The 23,265-nt window shown below is 55.2% G+C and overlaps 1 protein-coding gene and 1 long non-coding RNA gene across 3 annotated transcripts; both read right to left on the bottom strand.

Annotated features, from left to right (window-relative positions):
* Positions 1-2,228: 2,228 nt before the first annotated feature.
* TCF25 (transcription factor 25) lies at positions 2,229-22,585 on the bottom strand. 2 transcript variants are annotated; one of them, XM_025268562.2, is made up of 18 exons: positions 22,271-22,585; positions 14,417-14,581; positions 13,592-13,663; positions 13,080-13,195; positions 12,675-12,740; positions 9,857-9,939; positions 8,907-9,037; positions 8,712-8,811; positions 8,140-8,233; positions 7,022-7,114; positions 6,800-6,905; positions 5,738-5,897; positions 4,934-5,021; positions 4,298-4,456; positions 4,113-4,203; positions 3,632-3,711; positions 2,584-2,656; positions 2,229-2,498 (listed from the first exon to the last, which is right to left on the bottom strand). In XM_025268562.2, the coding sequence occupies exons 1-18, from the start codon at positions 22,460-22,462 to the stop codon at positions 2,340-2,342; spliced, it is 2,028 nt and encodes a 675-aa protein (XP_025124347.1). In that variant the 5' UTR covers positions 22,463-22,585; the 3' UTR covers positions 2,229-2,339. The 2 variants fall into 2 exon arrangements, with proteins under 2 accessions (XP_025124347.1, XP_025124346.1); XM_025268561.2 differs by having other exon boundaries at positions 13,080-13,198; positions 22,271-22,584.
* Positions 18,939-22,258, bottom strand: LOC112580225. The gene is made up of 2 exons (XR_003104515.3): positions 20,268-22,258; positions 18,939-20,168 (listed from the first exon to the last, which is right to left on the bottom strand). It is a non-coding gene; the product is annotated as an uncharacterized LOC112580225 (long non-coding RNA).
* Positions 22,586-23,265: the final 680 nt, after the last annotated feature.

Here is a 23,265-nt window from a genome sequence, read left to right as displayed (position 1 = left end):
AGTGGTCAGCAAGGCACTGGCCAGGTGGGCATCTGGGCGGCTCCTATTTTGTAACAAACATTGCTGCTGGGTGACACCACCTGGTCAGAGCCACACTTTCAGCTTTGGTAGATTCAGGGAAACCCTTTTACCTGCTGGTGGACTGTTTGCCTATTCCTGGCTGGGCACGAGACTCACACCCCCGTGTAGAAGAACCAGGCACGGGGTGCCCCCCTGGTGGACAGCCCCCAAAGGAGAAAAGGGTCCCAGAAGAGGACCACACAAGAGCCATGGCAAGGCCTGTGCTGGGATCTCGGCCCTGAACCGGCCATGCAAGCCTAGGACTCCCCAGGTACCAACCAAGGCCACTGGGTGAGTGGCGTCCTGCCTCCAGCTTCCATGTCATTGCTGCCCCGTAAATGAGGCCTTTGAGCTGCCTGCGCCTCTCCAGCCCCCAGTCACCCAGCCTGAGACTTCAAAGGGCGTGAGAACTGGGCTGCCTTTGCCAGGAGCCACAGCCCTCTTCCTGGGGAGGCCTCGCGACTCCCCATCTGGTGCTCACCCGCAGGCAGGGGACAGCAGGACCGCCAAGCTGCGATTGGTCACGGTCCTGGGAACCATCCATGCGAACCCACAGCTAGCCCTGCAGCCTGTCCGCCTCTGCCCCCGGGAGTAAACGAGTGAGGGGAGACAGGCGGGGTGGGGGGCATGGCCACCCCCAGAGGACACACCACGTGAGACCATGTGCCAAGCGCATGTGGAGGCTGAGTGGGAACCCCAGAACCAGAAGAGGGCCAGGCACACAGAGGCTCGTCCCATGAGGGAGCTCCTGGGAGCCGGAGCCTGAGGAGCCTCTGCCTGCAGAGCTGAGGGGCGCCTGCATGCAGCATCACACCACAGCGGCCCACCTTCAAGGGGTCACCCGAGGGCAGCCAAGGGGAATGTGCTGCCGCACCCCCACTCCCCACCCCGCCCCGCAAGGAGAGCTCAGCAAGGCCTGGCCCGGAGTGGAGTCATAGGGTCTTGGTTCAAGAACTATTTTCTTTTGAACTTGGGGAAGGGAGGGGCTTTTGTGCCCCTTCTTTGGTGCTCGTGCTGAAGACCTGAGGTGTGGTGTGACTTGGTAGGAAAGAGTACAACAGCAATCCATGAGCAACACAAGGTCTCAGTGGTCAGGTGAGACTTTATAGCACAGATGTCTAGATGTAAGGGCCCTGGCTGTCTAACTCTAGCAGCCAGAGCAGCATGGCTAAGCACTGTGTGGGCAGCAGGCCTGGGCCCAGCCTCTGCTTCACTATCCCAGGACCCTGGCTCTTCATCGTAAAGTTGGACTGCTGGTTGCAAGATGGCTGCTGTAGCTCCATACATCACAGCCCCACCTAAATGTATTTAAAGTTGAAAGAAGCAGGGCACCAAGCTCTCCTTGCTTGCCTGTCATTTTCAGAGAGCAAGTCCCTTCCCAGAAGATCTCCAGCAGACTGTGTTACTGGGCAAAGTCTATCACAGGCCACATTGGTGGGGGCCATGTGGCTCCAGGGCAGGCCTGGTCTCTGGAGCTAGGTGTGGATGGTGGGAAGTTTAGCTCACAGCATCATGTCTGAAGGGCGCTGTCCTTGCCAGGTGTTCAGGTGCCCCTCACCTGGGAATGGCTGGAGGGTGAGCTCACATCACTAGGATGCCTTGGACTTCCTGGAAGATGGGCGATGGAACAGACTTGGGTGGCTGTTGATGGGAGACGACTAGGTCACACCTGTTGCCACACTGACCTGGGGCCCAGTTGCTGCCCTGGAGCACACAGGCAGCCTCTGTGGGCAGAGGTCAGGGCCGGGAGGGTGCTCAGTAGACAAGAGTACCCAGTGGGACTCAACCTCAGTGGCCTGGATCCTTGCACCACCACACAGCGTCCTCAGTCACGGGCAGCCCGTGTGGTTCTGAGCTGTCACTCGAGTGCTAGGACGCAACCTGGATGAAGCATCTTGGTCTTCGCCCTCTCCACCCCTCAGTCCATTTGCCCCCAGATCAAGTGCCCCCTAGTCTCTGCCTCGTTCACTCCCCAGAGCTGCCAGGATGAGCAATCTTCCCAAGACATATCTCTCGGCTTCCACACCCACCCGCGTCCCCTGAAGCCAGCGTGGACTCTGGCCCTGTGATGCCCCGGGGCAGCAGGGCAGTGGCAGCGAGGTCCTGCCCGTGAGGGGAGCTGGGGGCGGCGACTGCAGCCCTGGGAAAGAAGAGTTCACGCGGCAGAGTGCAACCCACGTAGTTTATAGAAGAGCAGAGCAGGCGGCGACCTGGCCGATCCGACCAGAACAGAACCCGGAGCACAACTGTGCAGCGCTGGGGCGTGCACCCCGCTGGACTCAGTCCCACTCCCCGTCGCCCTCAGGGTGCTCCTCGGGCAGCACCTCCAGGTCGTGGAAGTGGAAGTTAGCCATCATGTCCCGCACGGCCAGCATCAGTCTGTTCAGGCCCTGGTCACGGTGCAGACCCCCGGGCCCCCCGTCCTCCGGTCGCTCCCCCTGTGGAAATGAGACTCGTCTGAGCCGGGCCCCCAGGCCCAACACCCGGTCTCAGGCTGGCGCCCCGTGGGCTGACACCACATACCTCCACGGTGTAGTTGGGCAGCAGTGAGCGGAAGAAGAGGGCAATGGTGTTTCCGTGGCTGACGGGGCTGAGCCTGCAGGAGGGAGTCAGGATGGTCAGAAAGGCCTGGTAGGCTGGGAGGGCAGCCCCCATGGAGGCTGGGGCCTGAGCGGGAAGGGGATCTAGAGCAGGCTTGGCCCTCTGGAACGAGGCTGGTTGAGCAGAGTGGAAAGCAGGGCCACTGCAGCCGAGCCCCACTGCATCTTGAGAAAAGCTGTGTTTCCAAGCGTCCTTCCCTCCGAGTTGTGCAGTGAGAGACGATGTTAGCAAGTGCATCTCGGGGGCCTCCTGCACTTTCTGGGCGCCTGGAGCCAGGATGGCCCCCAACTGTCCTTAGTGGGACCACACCCCACATGCCAGCTGGGCTTTGAGCCTTCTGATACTCATCATTAATAATTTTCATCTTAATCCACTGACAATTTAACTGTGGACTGTATTTATGAACGTGTACTCTGTTTTATACTTCAACGGAGGAAAAAAATACCTGGCTCTAGAAAATACCTCCACTTGAGCCCTGTGCGTGAGAAAGTCTGTCTGAGTCTCCTAGGCTGGGGACTGTGAGGTGGGCTCTGCGTGAAGTGAAGCACTTACTCACTCAGTGCTAAAGTCCATAAGGAAAGGGAAAAAAGGCCGTCTCCGACACGATTCTGGAGCAGCCTGGACAATTGGGCCTCGGGGCCTCCTTCCCAGCCTCTGGCTGTGCTGGACGCTTGTCCCTGGGGCCCTGCACGGGCTGAAGCTCCCACGGGAAACCAGATGCTCCTGACAACCCAGGCTCACAGCTGTCTCCTCCAGGTTCTTACACCAGTTCTGATTACGTTTACTCCTGGATTCAATACCCATGTCCCACTGTATCCACCACCTGCTCCAGAACCTGACAGAGAAACGCCCTTGGGTGGACAGATATGTGAAAACACACGGCCAGCAGAGGCTGACTCTTTTCCGAGACCCTCCGAGCCCCAGCACTGACCTCGGAGCAGTGCAAGCCCAGGAGCAAAGCAAGAAGTACCTCTCTGGTCTGACGTAGGAGTAGATGGTGTCCAGTGGGGGCAGAGGGTCGAAGCCCAACACAGACTGTGTGGTCACATCCTACGGGAAGGGACAAAGAGCATGGGCTGCTTTCAACTGACTCGACTCTGGACCAGATATTTCTGCTGGGAGTGGGCTGCATTCCCTGTCGGGGAAGTCTGGGGCGGGGGGCTTCCTCCACCAGGACACTCAGCCTGTCTGCTCTGAGGATCGGGGTGAACCCGGGACAAGCACATGTGTGGGGATCACAGGGCCTCCGCTCACAGGTGCTGTGACTCCCCCCAAATGTCAGGGCTGCTGGCTACAGGCCGTGGGCCCTGAGCTGCCGGGTCACCACTCTGCACCCCGTAAGATCACGGAAGCTGCAGGCATGGCTCTGCCTCTCAGGGGGCTCTGCATGGACCATGACCTGGGGGCAGAGCTGCTGGAGGGACAGAGCCTGTGGTCAGCACGCTCCTTACCGGCGGCAGGGCGGCCACGGCCTCCTTGATCTCAGACAGGACCACATGCCGGTGGATGTTCCTGGGCGCCCGCTGGTACAGCACCTTGCGCCTGGGGCCGGGAGATGAGGGTGGCACTGCAGGAGGCCGCGGCCCCGCGAGACAGGCCGGCCCTCCGCACTGCCTGCTCCCACACCCCAGCTCACCTGCTCTCACATGCCTCCACGGCAGGGTCCCCGGCATCCACCGCCTGTAGAACCTTGTGCACATTCTCCTCCAGCCAGCTCATGGTGGCCGGCTCCTTCCAGAGGAAGTGTGACCTCCCCAGGTACAGGCTCACCAGCTGGCTCAGGGCGGGCGGCTGGCTGTGGGCAGTGGGGACTGTGAGACCCTGTGGGCTGGCTCCACGGGCCCACTGGTGCTCTGGGGGTCCCAGGCTGTTGGCAACCTGGAGCAGAAGGAGGCTGCCCCGAGGGGGCTGTTGTCCCGGGATGCGGCTCCCAGGGCGGGGCACCCAGGCATTTCCTTCTGTGCAGCGAGCACCCTTACTAAGAACAAGTTCCCCAATGACAACATAAACACTTGGAGAAAGTGTGCACCTATAGACACAGACCTGAGGACCCCCCTTGGTGTACTGACCAGCCTTGAGGTGCCTGGCTCCCGTCACAGGTTTTTCTTCATTTATTATGAGAAATTTTAAAAGGCAGCAGGTGGCAACACAGGCATCTGGACCACATGCACAGCTACAGCAACACTATGCTCGCCCAGCAGACACGCTGCAGTGGCCCCAGGCTGACACCCAGGTGGTCGCTCCCCAGGCCCCAGGCACCTCCAGTCTGTACCTGATTTCGGCGTCGGGTCCGAAGAAGTGGTGCGTGGCCACGGTGGCGTCGGGGCGCACACTGCAGTACTCGAGCAGGGGCATGAGCACTGTGGGGGAGCAGGGCAGCACCCTGAGGGGCTGAGGCCGAGGAGGCTCACCCAAGACTCCCGAGCACGTGTGCTGGACGCTGTCATCAGAGACCCTCCCCCAGCGCTCTCCCTGGGGCGGGCAACACTACAGCTGCCCACCTGCCCTATGGGGCTTCCCCATGAAGCAAGTGACCTCCCTGTGCAGGGGTCTCAATGGGGCAAGGTCAGCTCCCCTCAGACCCAGCCAGGCAGCCCCATGCGTGGATGGAGCCAGATCGAGACGAGCAGGAGGCCCTGAGCAACCAGGCCACCCGCAGGCAGGCTCATACCGGGGAGGGAGCCCCTTGGGAACTACACACAGAACAGGACCGCAATGCCACCAGGGCCTGATGGGGCGGCGGGCCCTCTTCCCATCCACACAGCCAGACTTCAGGGGCCCATGGAAACTGGCAGGTCATCAGAGAGAACCAGGGCAACCCCGACCCCGAGCTCCTCACCAGTGAGAATGGGGTCCTCAGGACAAGGACAGACACCATGCTTCCCGTCACACCCAGCCTAGTGCCCTCTCCCTGGAAGCGTACACTTCAGGTGACAAGTTCTGCTAGAACTGTTAATATCTGAAGACGCCCTAAGCCCCAGAGATGCTCTGAGAGCACAGCTGGCTTTCAGATGCATCATCGGGAGCTGGGCCAGCACGGGACCCACTCATGCCTAGAGCTGCAGGGCACACTCACCTCCGGGGAACATGGTGAGCGCCTGCTGGATCCGGACACAGGCCTCCTCCCTCGCGGAGCTCATCTCCTGCTCGGAGAGGTCTGCCTGTTGGCTCAGCAGGAAATAGGCCAGCGGCACAGAGAAGGCAAAGTTTGGGAGCTGGGACAGGTTCCGATGGGCCTACAAAGGGAAGGAGAAGTTTGGGGCTTCAAGGCGATACTCACGGGCACAAGGCTTGCATGGGCAAGCTGTCCCTTCCTCTGTGCAGAAAGGCAAATAAAAGCACCCAGGTGTGGGGACAGAGGCAGGCCGGGTGAGCGAGGAAAGGCCGGATGCCCATCTTCCCAAGGCTCAGGGTCATCTGGGCAGTGGAATCGCCCCCCACCTCCACGGCTGCTGACGCCCGGCCCTCACCGCCCTGCCCACGGGCACAGGGCAGAACACATACGATGTATGATGCTCTGTGAGGATGAAGCCACGGTCTCACCCCAAACATTCAGAGGCAGCCCCTGCAGCTGTGTTCCTGTGACCTCAGGAACTTGTGTAAACTAGACCCCATGGGTGGGGATCCTCGCCCAACTACACCACAGACCCAGAGTTCAAAGGGATCCATGTAGTTAGCCTTCAATTATACACCGGCGTGTGCTATGAGGAAGTTCAAAGAGCAGCAACGGCTGTCACCTCCTGCCTCTACCCACTCCTGACTGGAGGTGTCCCCCGAGACAGCACCACCCAACAGGAGCACACCATCAGTATACAGTTTCTAGCAGCAAATTAAAAGAAAACGGGTGAAATTGATGCTAATACCTTACATGCAACCTAGCGCACCTAACACAGCAACGCTTGCATGTGAAGCCACCCTGAAGGCCATCAGTGGGGCTGCTGGTGTCCTCACTCCTGCCCAGTCTCAGACCCCTCTGGCACCAACGTGTCCAGGGGTCCGTGGCCGTCCCCTCCCCCAGGCCTCCTCTGCACTTGCACTCACCTGTAAGCAGGTGGCGAGGCAGAGAGGCAGGAGCACTAGGGTCTGCCCCAGAGCCTCCCTGGAGGCCCCACCCCGCCTGGCCTGTGTGCACACCCACCTCCCACTCTTCGAACAGGCGGATCAAGTACTCGTAGCTCCGTGCTCGTAAGGCCAGGTGGTCGATCAGCAGCAGCATGCACAGGGGGTCCTCGTCCGGCTCCAGGCTTCCAGGGGGAGGCAGCATGGTGAGCAGGGCAGGCAGAGGGAGACAAAACCCAGAGTGGGCCAGCGCGGACGCCACGGGCTGCAGCCCCAGGCTGGGGAGCAGCGGCAGCCCTACCTGAGGATGAGCTTGCAGTACTCCAGCGCCGTGCGTGGGCAGCCCCGCTTCTCCAGGAAGCTCATCTGCTTGTAGAGGGCCAGGTAGAAGCTCCTAGACCCAAGACAGTTCCTCGTGAACGAGCGCGGCAGCAGGCCGCACCGCACGTTGCTCGGCGCCTCGTCCGACGCCGCGTCCACCCTCTGCCCGCGGGCTGCGCTGGCATATCCCGTGTGGCCTAATCAGCGCCAACGTTCGCCAGGGTCCTGTCTGCAGAGAAGGTGACTCTGCTTGTTGTCTGCAGTCACATGTGGGAGCACGGACAGAAAACCAAGCTGATGTGTTAGTGGAGACCTCCATCTTCTTGGGCTTTCTCTTAAAAATAACTCTTGTTTAAGGGAAGAGACTTAACACCTCCAACTAATCATCATCTTAATTTATCCTCCAATTTCAGCTGTCACCACTGTCCTGTTAATGCCTGCTAATGCCAGGAACATCAGTGTTTTCAGCATTTCAAAGAACTAAAGAGTTTCACTGGAGAGAGCTTGTACAATTAAATGCAATAGAGAAAGTTCAGGACTGGCCCGGTGCCCTGGGGCCCAGCACAGCCCCCAGCTCGGGGGACACAGCCCACGTGGGACACGACAGGAGGGTGGAGAGGGAGCCTGGGCTGTGGAGCCTGTCCACGTGTGCAGGGCCCTGAGGCGGAGGCCTAGGAGGGAGGCTGCGCTGCTGAGTGGGGGCTCGGGGGAGGGGCATCTGCAGGAAGAGGGTCCCACATGCGCACGTGACCAACCACCACACGTGGACATGATGACTGCACTCCCAGTGCCAGCACGCACGCCTGACCATAGGCTTTCCAGAGGGTCCTGAGCCCAGACACAAGAGGAAGTACAACTGCAGGTCCCACGTGGTGAAATGGCTGATGGTTTCCGTCCTATTGCGCACAAGTGTCAACCCCAGGCCGGCCGGTCCTGTCCATCCCTGGGCCCAGCCCTCCTGCGTCCAAGCTTTAGACACAGTGAGATACCCGAGGATCCCAGTGGTGCCCCCATAGACTGTCCAGCCCTCACGTCGTGATGCCTATGACCCCTGCAAGGGAACACAGAGGCCCACAAACACCCAGGCAGTTGGTTCACCTGTTCTCAGGCCTGCGGTAGTCCAGCCGGCAGGTCCCACTGGTGAGGCTGAACAAGGGGTGGAAGGCACACTCCATGCTGTACAGCGCACGCTCTGCCGGCCAACACACAGCGGGCGTCAGTCACACGCAAAAGGGAGTCGTGACTTGGCCACACCCCTCAAGAAACTCAGATGCCCCCAGGGGCCACACCCCTCAAGAAACCCAGATGCCCCCAGGGGCCAACTCCCGGGAGCCAGGGTGGGAGAATGAATGAAGGGATGAAATGCTGACACAGGGCTCACACAGGTCAACCCTGAGGACATCGTGATAAATCAAAGAAGCCAGGCCAAGACACACAGGTCGAGATTCCATTCACAGGACAGTCCAAAGACAGAGGGTGGACTGGTGGTTGCTGGGGCGGGGGAGGGGAGGTGACGGCTGATGGTCAAGGTCCTTTGACATCCCATGGGAATGACCCAGAATCAGCAGGGGCGTGGCTGAACAGCTGTGTGTACACTAGGTCCATAAAGCTGTATTTACAGAGTGTCCCCGCCTATATGCAGGCAGGCGCTGGCTGCTGGCCGGCCTTACCCACAAGGTCGCGTGCTGTCTCCTGGTCCTCCTGAAAGCGGCATGCGTCGCTGAGCTGCAGGAGCGAGTCCACGTGGTAGGGGCTTGACTGGAGCAGGACCTATGGGGGAGGGAAGATGCGTGCTGACGAGATGACACCCAGGCAGGCCCCGGGCCTCCGGATGCCCCCAGGACCACACCAGGGTACCAACGCACCACAATGTTATTGGGCTCCATGGACTCGACAGCGGCCAGGAACTTGTGCTGCGTCTGTTGGTACTCCTCGCTGTGTTCAAAGGCGAAGGCCGAGCGGCCTTTCCTGGATTCCAACAGCCGCATCGACAGACCTGGGGTGGGGGTTGCCCACGTCAGGACACCCAGAGCCGACTGCCCGTGGCTCAGGCCACACCTCCGACGCCCCTTCTACCCTTTCTCCCCCGAGGAAGGTGGACAACAGGGGGACATGCAGAGCCCGCCCCAACCCCCCAACCTGGTCAGCCCTGGACATGGTTTGCTTAAAGTCAGAATCCAGATGCCACCCCCAAGGCGACAGGGACTGCTAACTCATGACACCCTCTGCTCCTACAATGACGCTGGATGCCAGGTCCAGGGTCTGAGAAGCCTGACAACTTCATTTCTTTCAGCACCTTCGTGAGACCTGTCAGGGTCGGGGGATGCCCTTAGCCACAGTCTCTGACAAAGTCTACTCCAGCCCAACAGGACCCCGTGGCACTGTGTCCTCTGCCTGCACTCAGGGGCCGCTGTTGCGAGCGTGGGAGGGAAGGGCCAGGGGGACGAGGCGCCCACCAGGCCCTCACTGGGCACAAGGGGCCTTGCAGGGCACCCCAGGCCCCAGGGCGCCCCCATCTGTCACGCCACACAGCCAAGCCCCCAGCAGGGCACTGCTCCACATCCAAACCTTTCTGCTCTGCGGCTGTTCTATGAATTCTGTACACTTGTGAGTTTGCAACCGAACACAGAACACCACAGCTAAAGAATGAACTTGCTGGTTCCTGTGCGGCAGGACCCGCAGCACAAAGGGAGAAGGTGGAGCAAAGCGGATTACCACACGGCTGAGAAGACAGACAGCGGTGGGGTCTGAGTCCAGATGCTGGAGCCCCTGGCAGCACGTGCACACACAGAGCCTGGCCGCCTCCCTCGCTCACCTGGTTTGGTGTACCGGGGCCACGTGCTCTTCGGGGTGCTCAGCCATGTGCACTTGGGGTACACGCGCTGCCTCTGCCGCGGCCTGGGGAGCATGGACAGGTCATGGCTTTACTTCGGCGGGCAAGGACAGCATATAAAGTGGACAACAGCCATCAGGCTGCCGGGTGGGACTGCAGACTGTGATCCGAGCAACCAAACCACACACGTAGAGGTAAGAAAAACAAGAAACTCAGGCTAGTGAAACAGCAGGAAAGGTAAAAAAAGCAGCACAAGGTGGAACCTAACGTGAAGACGACAAGGAGAGAGGGAGCCTGCAACGAGTTGCAGATGCGCTAGCCTCCCTGGATGACAACCCGCTGAATAGGGTCCACCAACAAACCCCAGAGGGATGGGGCATCAGTGCCCGAACACCAGCGCACTTCTGGAGAAAGAAAGCCAGCCACACAAACACGAGCACGAGTGGGCCGTGGCCCGGCTCCCTCCCCTAGCCCTCCCCCAACCTCTTAAAGGACGGTGTTCTCTGGTGTTCTCTGCTGCAGGCGCCAGCCCCTCCCCTCAGCCATGGTTACACCAAAGGCTTTCTCCTCTATGACGGAACTGAGCAGCAGTGGCCTAGTGGACTCGTCTATATTTCTCTATATAATTCTTTGATTATTTGAATTATTTCATCAAGAAAAAAAAATGAGTAAGAATCTGGATTGGGTGAGGAATGGGATGAAAAAGTATGGCCCTTCTTCCAACAAAGAAGTAAAAAACTGGGACTTCCCTGGTGGTCCAGTGGTTCAGGATCCGTCTTCCCCTTCAAACGCAGGGGATGCGTCTGATCCCTGGTCGGGGAGCTAAGATCCCACATGTCGCAGGACAACCAGGCCTGCATGTCACAACTGCTGAGCTTCCCCGTTCTGGAGCCCATGGGCCACAACCAAAGATCCAACATTCCACAACGAAGACCTTACATGTCACAACTAAGACCCAACGCGGCCAAATAAGTTTTTTAAAATCCCACTTACTCCAAAAAAAAAGTAAAAAATACAGGAGAAAACACAACTCTTAAGAAAACAGCGGTCAAAACCTGGAGTAAACTGAAATGTGGGATGGTTCTGGGTGACTGGTAAGGTGTACAAAAGAGCATTAACCAGATGCTCAGAACTGTCCCATCTAGGAATCCAAGGGAGGGTCCAACCCTGCAGGGGGCTGCCAGGCGGGAGAGGCTGCCCTGGGAGGTGGTGTGCCAAGGAGGGGAGCAGACACCAGCAGCAGAGAAGGTGAGGCGCACAGGGCACCAGGAGGTCCCAAGATGGCCAGAGACGCGTGGGGCCTGGGGCCCAGGAGAAACCACAGCTTCTCAGGGGAGCCTATACACAGGACTTAAGTGTTCAAAGGAGTAAATGGGATAAAAAGTACAATTTACCACTGAAAACATAAATGCAGAGCTATTAAATACTAGTATACTAACAACTGTAATTTGCACAGAAATACGATCAGGCAAGCGTGTAAAGATGCGGTACAGAACGACCGGGCAGATGGCCAACAGAGGACGCGAGGAAGCAGGGTGGAAGGTCGAGCCCAGGGGAGCCCAGGTGAAAAAGACAACATTTTGAGCTAAAAACGTTCTTCCTTAATACTCCAAAAAAGAAGACAAAGTCAGAGACCCCTGTGTCCTGAATAACTGAACACCAAAAACAAAAGCAAATTATAAAGAAAACACAATGAGAAACTCAATGGCTCAGATTCCGTGCTTCCACTGAAGGGGTTATGGGTTCGATCCCTGGCTGGGGAACCAAGATCCCTCATGGTGAGCAACCAGGCCAAGAAAAACCAAAGCAACAAATCTCAACACATGACTATTTTTCACCTTGTTATCACAACAGTCTTTAAAGCCTCCCACGCCTCCCATGGATCTGAGCAGGAAGCCACACCCAGATTGGGGGCAGGGGTTCAACTCTAAAGAGGGCAATGGGTGGCACCCCCACGCCAAGTGCCAGCAGGGGCTACAGTCAAATACACCCCAGCACCCGTGCCCTGTTATACGGTGCCCAGAGCTCAGCCATGCAAACCAGGCACATGAAAGACAGCAGGACCTGCGGGCCCAGGATGCACAGCAGACAGCCGGCCTGGAGCTGCTGGAGTAAGCAGCTGTTTTTCATAGAAGCGTTGAGTCCTACAATCAGAAACATGCACTTGAAAAGATAAAGCCTAGGGTACTCAGGGCTGGTGCGCTGGGATGACCCAGAGGGATGGGATGGGGAGGGAGGTGGGAGGGGGGCTCAAGATGGGGAACACATGTACACCCATGGCTGATTCATGTCAGTGTATGGCAAAAACCACTACAATACTGCAAAGTAATTAGCCTCCAATTAAAATAAATTCTTTTAAAAAAGAAAAAAAAAAAAGAAAAGATAAAGCCTGGGCTAAGGGAAAATTGCCTCAGTTGGGGCTGGGCCTGCAAGGGAGCACGGGGCAGAACAGCCCCTCCCACAGGAGCCCGGGATCGCAGCGCTCTGGGCACTCCCATGGCCTTGAAAACACGGCCTTGGCCACAGAACCCACTTCACAAAGATCAGATTTCTGTCAGAACCCGAACTCCAGGTTAGAGTTGCTCTCGACTGCAAAGCAAAAATGCACCTGGCTGAGATTTCAAGGCTTTGTAAAATTAGGACCCTGGTGGGCAGCAGCGGTGAGGGACAGAGCCTGGCTCCCACCGGCAAGGCCGCACGACTTCTCCCCAACTCCCCTCAGGCCCTGGGACTCCGCTTGTCACTGTGGCTCTAAAGCCCCTCCCCACCCCCTTCAGTGAGAACACAGCGGTGGCCTTACCTCTGCTCCCCGAGAACAGCTCTGGCACCAAAATATCTTTTCAGCTCTGTGTCTGGATTCAAGTGTCTAGAGAATTGAAAATTTTAGAGAGAAGAATGAAGATGAGTGCTCTGACATCAATCCTGGGAATATTAGAAAGTCACATGAGAACCCAACAGGGAAAATCGCTCTCCTGCCTGCTGACGTTCTCTACAACCACACAGCCCATGGCCACGCTGGCCACCACTCGCTGGGCATGAAACCGAGGGGTCTTCCCTGCCTTAGGAAGGAAGGAGGCCATGGTCGGTGGTAGGGACAGGAGCAGAGGAGGTCATACACTCGGAATATTCCCAGGCACACAGAGCTAGAGAAAGGTCCTGCTGGGTCAGCACCGCCCATGCCCGCTGCTCCCCCGCGCGGCCGCACCTGTGCTCCACATATAGGACATGCTTCTTGGTGCTCAGGGGGGGCGGGCCTGGGCGGCTGGCACCGCTGGCGTCCTCGATCCTCTCCAGGATGCGGTCAATGTCCTCCAGGCCATTCTGCTGAGAGTCCCAAATGACACACACACCAACGGAGCATCAGTGGCAAAATCTACTTTCACTAAAAGCAAGTATTATATCGTGTCTCCTTCCTGAAAGACAGTCCACTCCGAACACCATGTATTGCAGGAACAGTGAGGAAAAAGGAGAGGTGTGTCGTAAGATGGGCAGTCAGAACCCCGGACCGGGAAGGGACTCAGTGTCTGCGCTATTTCAGATGTTTGCCAGAAAATGGACAGCACAGACGGCTCCAAGCCTCTGGGATCTAAGTGAACAAGTTCGCTCATTTCCCCAATCTCTGAATAGTCAACAAAATATCAAGTAACACTGGCCTGTTTTCAACACCACCTCAAGAAACAGAAAAGAACAGAGAGGAAATCTGCCAGCTGTACATACCGAGGTTTCTCCTGCGTTTTTCTTATTTTTCTGTTTTCTTTTCTTCTTGCGGAGTTTGCTACAGGCATTGGACTAACAAAAGAAGCACATTTCACTCAATGGAGAGAGGCGAGAACATCTTAAACCCAAGAACTAGCTGGGGGGAGGGGCAGTCAGCTGAGGGGAAGATGGCAGCAGCCTGCCTTCTGGATCCCCTAGGAACACACCCACTTCTCTCCAGCAGCTGACCCTCCTCCAGGCTCCCTGACTCTGGTCTCACCCCACCTTTCTGAGGTGTCCCTGACAACTCATGGGCTCTGGACCATACACCTGCCTGCCCTCTGCTGCCATGCCTCACCCAGTCAGCCACTCCCCACCGCGGTCAGCCGGCCCCTCCCACTTGCAGGCCCCCTGCCTCAAGATCTCTTGTGCCTTCACCTGGCCACCTCCTTCCATCCGTTCAAAGGTCCTCAAGGAAGCCCCCCAACACCCCAAGACCAGTGGTGCCCAGCTGCACCAGAGGTCCCTGGAGGGCACAGATGGGCCTGCAGTCAGCACTTACCAGGTGAATGATGAGGGGCCTCCTATGGGGACCCCTTCTCATCCAACCCTAACCTAACCTATTTGTTTCTTCAAGGAGCATCCACCCAGTGGCAAACAACACACCCAGAAAGTGGGAGGCAGGCCCTGTGCCAGGGAGACGTGCCTAGAGGCCCCTACTTGTGGCCCTTTCCCAGCCACCACGAGTCTCGAGGAGTCCATGAGAGTCTGATCATGGCTCCCAAGGCAATCCAGGGAGCCGGGCAAGTCACAGAGCACAGCAGCGGGATGGAGGGTGGGCCGCACCTGCTCTGAGGGAACCGCTGTGTCTGCCGCGTCGCCGCCCCTGGTGGACTCTGAGTGCCTGCTCTGGGCCCTCCTCTTGTTCCCTGACACCACGGCGTCCACAAGCAGACAGTCCGTTCTCTCCCCGTTCACCCCGGGTGCCTCATCAAGGTCCTCGATGTTTATCTGGAAACATAGATGGGGAAGCAAGGGTGTTAGGGCTGCATCCTAGTCACCAATTACAAAGGTGAATCTGAGACACATGTGTCTTGGGGTGGTGGGTGCATGTCAGGTCACTGAAGTGGCAAAGGGGAGGACCATGAACATCACCTGTCTAGGGTCCCCAGGGAACGCAAGGGCGCCATGAGGCCACATCATCTGTGCTGAGCAGTGACAAGTGCTCCCCCTCCGAGCACCACTCCAGAGCGACGGTTTGCAAACATATTGCTCAGCTAATGCCTCACTGCTCCCTTTTCTCGCCTGGACTCCAGTTAGCCAGTCTACACCGGCAGACAGGACCAGCGCTGGGGAGAAGGTGGGCGACACACACGAGTTAAGGATGGGACCTCAGTTGGTGGTGAACAGGGATAAGCCACACACACGCATGCAAGCAAACCTCAGGGACCCAAATCTGGATGGATGGTAGGTCCCGGAAGACGCACACCCTCACGCTCGAGAGGGGCGGAGGACAAGTCATGGGACAAGTTCTGGCCCTCTGGCCAGTAAACGAACCAGCAAGCCAGAGGCAACGCAGCAGCAACCACCAGGCTCCATGAGTCAGATCTGAGGGGCCCACGCTGCTTTGCTGAGGTCCAAAAGTAGAGAAATGAAACCACATTCGATTCAGAACATCCAAAAAACATAAAGCTCAAAAAATAAAAAATAAAATCCACTCTAACCCCAGAGCCCTAAGATGATTTCAAAACAAAACTGGGATGACGTCCTCAGCGACCATGCACTGCCTGCTCCCGCAGGCCCGGGATCCCACAGAAGGTCTCAGAGAGGGACATACGCCTGTATGGGTGCCCTGGTTTCCTGTCTTCAGCAGTAGAGGTTCCCATGGGGCAGGGACAAAGTGTGAGGCTGTGTGATGGCTTGCCGGTCCCTCAAATTCACAGCTCTTCTGTAACAACTGGAAACGGGGAGTGGCAGGGGCGGGGGGCTGCTCCCCACACCAGCGCCGCAAAGGGAGGAAGTACAGGCAGGGTCTTGTGATGTTTCTTCTCTGTGGCGGGGGTCCTGGAGGAACAGCCCGCACACTTTGTCTAGGATTCTGCACCTCCGGGAAGTTAGGGACTGGTTCTCTTTTAAGTCCTGCTCACTTCCTTCAAACAAACTCTCATTTTTGAGCCCCCTTTGGAAGCTCTGAGAAAGTTTTGAGAAATTTCAATTAATAACAAGCATGCCAAGATCAACTTCCCTGGAAAGAAAACCTCTGACTGTGCACGCAGGACACAAGGGCTCAGCACATCGGCAGCTTCACTGCTACCCACACTGGCCGGTGCCACCCGGCACCTCTGTCCAGCACCCTGACGTGTCTGACTCGCCATCCAGGAGCCTCCGGGTTGGTCATCAGCTTCAAGGTCCCAAATGGATGCCAACTTCCAGAGGCTCTTGTTCACTGCCGGTGTGCACTCTGGGATCCACAGTAAGACAGGGTGCAAAGCACACTAATAGTGAGGATGCGGGAGAGGCTGGATCTCTGTTGGGGGTAGGAAGCTTTTTACTAAAACTCTTGAAATGAATGTACAGGACAAGTTTTGGAGGAGGTGTGTGACCCAAACTCTGGTCAAGAGACAAGGCCCTTCCATGACCCCAGCAACACGGGCCACGGCTCAGGCGGCCGAGTCCTAGGCTTTTCACCACTATGACTTTGCCTGTCCCAGCACGCTGCACCCACAGGCCAGTGTCTTCTTGTGTCTAGTCCCACAGTGTACGGCTTCTGAGGGTTGTCTCATTCTTTTTCTAAAAGATTTACTTTTGGCTGCGCCGGCTCTTCATTGCTGCATGTGGGCTTTCTCTACTTATGGTGCTTGAGCTTCTCATTGCTGGGGCTTCTCTTGTTGTGGAGAATGGGCTCCACAGCGAGTGAGCTTCTGCAGTTGTGGTACCCGGGCTTACATGGCCCTCGGCGTGTGGCATCTTCCTAGACCAGGAAGCGAACCCATGTCCTCATGCTCAATGCACAAAGAACTTCATGACAACATTCACAGAAAGGAAAATAAAAGAATATCAAAACCCCATTAGGTAAATACAGAGTAAGAAGAGGCAAACAGTCAATTGCTTTTAAGAGAAATTTTAACACTAAAAAACATTGTGTACTTACCATAATATGTACCATATCCAGCACTCCTCACTCTGCCACATACATCCACATTACCAGTTGGTATCATTTACCCTCAAAATGAAGTTTTCTTTAACATTTCTTTTAGTGTAGGCCTTATGGCAATCATTTTTCTCAGCTTTTGTGCTTATGAAAATATTTTTATTTCACAATCATTTGTGATAAACATTTCACTGGACATAGAATGCACTTTAAGGATGCTGACCCACTCTGAGCCAGAGTGGGTCAGTAATTGCTTTCCTATAGACAACCTGTCTCTTACCTCCAGGGTCTTTTATGACTTTTCTTCACCATGGGTTTTCAGCAATTATGATTTAAACTGCTGCTAAATTGTATCCCACTTGGAGTCTGTTGAACATTTTGGATCTATGGGGCTTTCTTCTGTGTCAAATTTGAGACTTTATACCACAATTTCATTGATGGCTTTTTCTGCAGAACCCCTCCCGTTCTGCTCCTCCAATTACAGACATTAAACAACCTGATACTGCTCTACAAAGTACTAATTTTTCCCACCACGCTCCCCCTTTCTGGATCGTTGGGTGGTTTTTTTTGCCCTTAGTTCAAGATCACTGATCTTTTCTTCTCAATTATCTAATCTGCTACTCAGACCATTGAGTTATTCATTCCAGATAGTAAATATTTTCCCATCTGGAATTTGCCCTTTTATAGTTTCTACTTCTATAATGAGATCCTCTATTTTTTCCCTCATTATGTTCATGATTTCCTTTAAATCCTTGAACATATTTATATCTTGTCTTAGGCTTGTATATGATTTTACCATCTGTCATCAGCATGTTGTTTCTACTGAATGCTTTTTCTCCTGATTACAAATCACATCTTCCTGCTTCTTCATGTGTTTGTAATTTTTTAGTGGGCACTGATTGTCATGATGTGACACTGCCGAGTGACTGGATTTTATAGTTTTCCTTAACAGAGTGTTGATATTTATTTAGGCAGGCAGTAAGTTTTCTTGCAGATTAGCACAATTCCTCCAAACTTTATCTTTAGGCTATCTTAGGATGGGCATAGGGCATTCTTCACCGGAGGGTGACTGTGCCCTACTCCTACGGCAAGGCCTTTCGGAAGCCTCCACTCGTCACCAGGCTTCTCTATGCGGCCTCTCTGCTCTGGCTGGTCAGAGCTGAATGCCTTCCCAAGCCCATGAACTCAAGTGGTGGTCAATCTCTGGTGTTGTCCCTCCTCCACTGGCTGTTCTATGCCCAAACAGCCAGGTATCGAGCCCAAGACTCCAAGCAGGCTTCTAGAACTCCCTCTTTCCAGCTCCCTCTCCCTTAACTCAAGCCACCTCTGCAGACCCCAAATCTAGTCTAGCCCTCACCCCCCGACTCACCGAGAGCACCATGGTCTGCTGGGACAGCCTCCCTGTGCTCATCTCTGGAGAGTGTCTCCAAGCAGAAAGCTGGCACAGGGGACTCGGGGACCTGAGACCTGCAACGTTTGTTGTCTAATGTCTAAACACGATTAGTTCAGTATTCTGCTGGTCTTACAGTTGTTTAGGGCAAGAGGGCTACTTCAGTACCGGTTATTCTGCCAGGGCTAAAGTAGAAACCTTACTTTTCTTTCTATTAATGCACTGCATGGTTTATTGAGAGATTATTTTTGGCTCTACAAAAATAAGCCTTTTGGGGAATTCCTGGCAGTCCAGTGGTTAGGGTTCTGTGCTTTCACTGCAGGGGCCTGGGTTTGATCACTGATCAGGGAACTAAGATCCTGCAGGCTGAAAAAACAAAAAGCCTTTCATTTTAGTTCTTTTTCCCATTTAAAGAGAGAAAACATTAAATCTCTGCAATACTGACAGAGTACTCCTATGGTGTGTAGTTAATGAGTACAAAGCCTCATCTACTGTCTACTGTAGGTAGACACTGGCATCAGTGAGGTCATCTCTGCTAAGGTTTTCTCACAGACTTAAGGATAAAACAATTGATGTGACATGACGTTAACACGAAGAATCTTAGAAAACTATGGTAATCCTCATCCAAATGTGCCCTTGACCAGTGAAAACAGCTATTGAGGTTCTAACGCCACCTGATATTAAACACATTTGTGAATATGAAGCCAGGTGCTTTGCTCCTGAACTGGACATCAAAGACGAAGATGACACATACTGGCAAGTCGGCGGTCACTGAACAACGTCAAGTTCTTACTCCACTCAAACAATAGCAACCTGAACAATGAAGCTTATTTTGAAAGAAGTTTGTTTTTATTTAATTACATAATTTTAGATTTCCTTTATAATTGAGGTTTCTTTCAGAGACCGGTTACTGCATTGTACATGAAAACAGAGAGACAGACTCATGCAATTCTCTGGAACAAAATGGTCTTCTTGCTAAAACTTTTCAATGGTCTAGAGTAAAACCTGACAGTTTTCAAAAGTTTCTGTAGTTTTAATCAGATTGTCAAAGTGGTCCCTGACCCCAAAACACTAGTAAGTTCTATTTCACAACACTATTTAACAGTTGTGCAGTACGTTATGCTGCAAAATTCAAACTATACCCTCAAAACAGGCATGTTTATCATATAAATTATATTTCAATAAAATGGATTTTCAAAAACCACTCGGAATGAGGTAGGACAGATGATTTCTAATCTAAGGCCAAGGAAACTCAGCCAAGAGCCAGAAAAGAGGACAGCCCCAGTCACTGACACCCTAGAGATCTTCCCACTCGCAGGGATGGTGGGGGAACCACTTAAGTCCTATTACACCCTTTCTTGGTCGGTAACATCATTTAATACCAACATCTGCTGAGTGCTGTGTGCCTGGCATGGAGTTCACTGATCCCTTGTGACAACCCCATGGGGCAGGAAGCAGGGGAACTGACACATACGTTCACATATGTTACGAATGTCGTCTGAGTTCTCACAGGTAAGGACAGGTGGAGCCATGATGCAAATCTGGGTCCTTCTGACTGCAAAGCTAGGTGCAGGCTCTCACAGGCTGGCCTCAGAGAACCTCCCTGCACACCCATGGGGGCAGATGCCACTCCAGGGGTGGGGACACACTGGGGAACAATGAAGTCTCCATTCTCACAAGGCAGAGGGAGGCAAGCAGCACAAGATAAAAAGAACATGGAGGTAACTTGGCTGGTTTCCTCTGTGATAAACCTCCATGGGAAAAGGACAAAGACCAGAAGAACGGGGACGGGAGTGGGAGTGGGGTGTAATTTTAAATTGGGAAGGATGAGCAAGACTCAGAAGGCAACATCTGAGCAAAGCCTGAGAAGTGTGCGATGGGGGAACAGAGGGGGAACAGCATCCCCAGGCAGAGGGGTTAGCGGGAGATCTGTGTTTCTGGCCTGTGGCTCCAGCAGATGAGCAACATGACCCAGGCCCTCGGGGGCTATTAAGGAAGCAGGGTTGACAGCAGACGTGGACCTGACAGGATCCCTGTGGCTACTGCGTCCAGACAGGCTGCAGAGGACAAGAGGGTGAGCAGGAGTGGTCAGAATGATTCAGGCGGAAGTGATGGCCACCCCACAGGCGCTGCGCCTGGAGCCGTCCAGGCCTTACCAGGCTCTGCATGTGGTGTGTGAGAGACAAAGGTCATGGGTGCTTCCAGGCTGCTGGCCTTAGTGACAGGAGAGTGGAGCTCCCTCAACAGTCAGGGAGGGCTGGAGGAGGCAGAAGACAGCTGAAGCTTGGACACACCAAGTCTGAGATGTCTGCAGAACATCTAAAGGGGACGATGGGAGGTGAGGTGTGAATCCAAAGACCACAATGGAGGTCTGTGCCGGCCACATCAGTGTCCTACCGGAAAGCACAAGGGAACACACACAGCACAGACAGACAGGTGCAGCCACTGGTCCCCTGACCTGAGTTCATGGGGCTCCACATAAGCATCCTTTCCCTCTGTTCACACAGAGAAGAACCTGCCTTTTCCCCCATTTATCCCACATACCCTGCCCTACCATCCATCTTTCCATTCTACTTGCCATTCTTCTTCAGAAGGGACACTAACTATGCCTCAGAGACAAATACCAGGGCATGGTTAAGAGTACAACTGTAAGTCATCAAGCCTGGATTTACACAGTGGGTGTCACTTACTACCTTATTTGTACAATGGGGACAACATGACCTGGGCAAACAGTAAGGCACACAACATCACACGAGTGCCTGGGATGTGTGAATGTTCTCTAAATAACTTATTATTGTTTGACTTAAAAAAAAAAAAAAAAAGACTAAACCTGGAGGATGTCAGAATAAGGAGAAATTACCCTGACAGAAGATCCGTGAAAATGGCCAACTCCAGCACAAACCCATTTCAGATTGTGAACAAGTGGGATGGAAAGAAGCCCTGAGGGTTTTGGGACAAGTCAAAAGTAACTGCAAAATTTAGGGATAAATGATTTGATGACAGCCTTGGGGTAATACAACCAGATGTGGCTGTGTGTGGGGAGCCAGGGAAGCTTGGTAGGGGAAACATGAAGGTTACTTGTAACACTCTGTTTTTGCATATGTTGGAAATCTTCCATAATAAAAAGTTATAAAGAAAGAAATGACAAGAAACAAGGGTGTGGGGAGGCTCAGAAGAGGTGGACAGAGAATCCAGAGATTTTGAAGACAGATTTCATGCCACCCCCAGCAGAAACTGGAGTGAGGCTTTCTCACCTTAGAGAGACATGGACAACCATTAAACCAAACTTCCTGTGTGGGATGGGCAGCCTACACTCCCCATTGTCTTGGGATGGGTCCTAACGTGCCACCTTCCTGTGAAGTTGGGAGCCAGACCAGGAGAAAGGTGTTTTCTCCCAGATCTTCAGACCTACTGCTACTCCTCCAATCGCTTGGCAGTAGTGTGGAGCCCCAGGTGTGTGCTGGGCACAGGAAGCAGACATGCTACCTGCTACACAGGGGAGTCGGCGGAGCCAGAACCAGCACATGCAAAATTACAGACCCAGTTGGGTTTTCCCTGGCAGTCCAGTGGTTAGGATTCTAAGCTCTCAGTGCCAAGTGCCCAGGTTCACTCCTGGTCAGGGAACTAAGATATCACTAGCCACGCAGCCAAAAGAAAAAAAATAAAATTACAGTCTGAAGCCAGAGCTTTGGAGAACCCAGGGTGGGGGCGTTATTCCTCGGTGCCTGGCACCTGCTGTGGGAGATGAAGCGACGAGCAAGGGAGAGGCACAGAGTCCTGGGTTGTGAGAACATTTGCGAAGGCCCTGCGACGGCACCGCGGAGGAAATACTTAACCCTGAAATCAGAGTTGGAGCCCCGAGTCTATGGGAGTGATGCCCCGCCCACCACACCGCGGTCCCGCCCCCATGACAGGCCCTGCCCTCCCCGCGGCAGCCTGGACCCTACTTACCCAACCCCTGAACGCTATGGCCCCTCCCCTCACCGCGGCACAAACCCAACGTAGCTCCGCCCCCTGGCCTCAGGTCACCGCCCACTTCTTTCGCCCCGCCCTCCCCACTGCAGCCCAGACCCTCGTCGCTCCGCCCCGTGACGTCACGGGCCCGCCTCGCACACCGCCCCCACCTGCTGCCCCCACCCCAGGTAGCCTCACGTCTCACCAGCTCGAACCGGTTGTTGACTCGGACTCCCTCCTTCCCTGCGCCCCGGGGGCGCCGGCCACCTGGACCCCGCTTTGGGCATTCTTCTTCCACATCATCGTCATCATGAAGGACAAACTGCAGGGCGCCAGGCCCGAGGGGCTCCTGGCCGCGCTGTTCCCCCCTCAGCCTCCGGAGGGCCCGGCGCGACATAGGACCCAACAGCCGCTGACGTCTGGAGACAGGCAGAAGGAAGAGCAGAAAAGAGAGCAGCTGGCGCGCCTGCGCATTTAAGGCGCGGTGGTGCGAGGCTGGCGTGTCGCGTCTGCGCGCTGCTGCCTTGCGGAACTTCCTCTCTGTTGTCGATAGTATTAGAAAAGGCTCTGACACTTCCGGGCGAGTTCTCGCGCGACTTGGGAGCCCCACGGGCCGGTGTCTCCGGTTCTTCTGGGCGGGGTGGGGCTCCGAGCCTCCAGCCTGCAGTGTTGGTCCGCTGGGTGGGCCGGGGGCGGGGCCAGGCAACACCTGGGTTAGGCGGGGCCATCCTGTGCCGGCCGCCTATGAGGCTGTCCGCTAGACCGTTCTGTCCTCCTTAAAATAGGCGTCTCCAAGCTGAGGAGCTTCCCAAAGCTGTGGACTGGATATGCTGAAGATGAAGGTCCTTTGGACTCCCCTCCCCGGACAGGCTGAAACCGACCCTTAGGGTCCGCCCTAGGAATTTGCCCTTGTTGTCATTAGTGCGTCCCTGGTGATTCTTCCGCATATCTGGATGGGGGAATCCGTGATCTAACGTGGGGAGGCTCGCCACTCTGGCCGTGTGTCATAACCTCCCGGGGCGGGCGTGGAGAGGGGGCGGTTTACAGTGAAGGTCGACGACTCCCCTAGAAATACCGACGTGAGATCTTCAGGGGACTAGAACGTGCAGGCAGATTTGAGAAACCCTGCCCTGCGGAGCTCCAAACGCGAGGGCAAGATAATCTTGATCTGCGTGGAAATGGGCCCTCCCTCCCTGATGG

This window comes from Bubalus bubalis, chromosome 18 (assembly GCF_019923935.1).
Source record: "Bubalus bubalis isolate 160015118507 breed Murrah chromosome 18, NDDB_SH_1, whole genome shotgun sequence".
NCBI classification, from domain to species: domain Eukaryota; kingdom Metazoa; phylum Chordata; class Mammalia; order Artiodactyla; family Bovidae; genus Bubalus; species Bubalus bubalis.
This window is presented reverse-complemented; position numbering and strand designations above follow the sequence as displayed.

What these genes read in the sequence shown, in the direction of transcription:
- TCF25 (XM_025268561.2), bottom strand. Translation starts at nt 22,462, where the DNA reads ATGTCGCGCCGGGCCCTCCGGAGGCTGAGGGGGGAACAGCGCGGCCAG. An exon ending in CCGTGGCCGCCCTGCCGCCG is followed by an intron (nt 3,712 to 4,112) that starts GTAAGGAGCGTG and finishes CCCTTCCCGTAG; the next exon opens with GATGTGACCACACAGTCTGT. An exon ending in TGCCCAACTACACCGTGGAG is followed by an intron (nt 2,499 to 2,583) that starts GTATGTGGTGTC and finishes TCATTTCCACAG; the next exon opens with GGGGAGCGACCGGAGGACGG.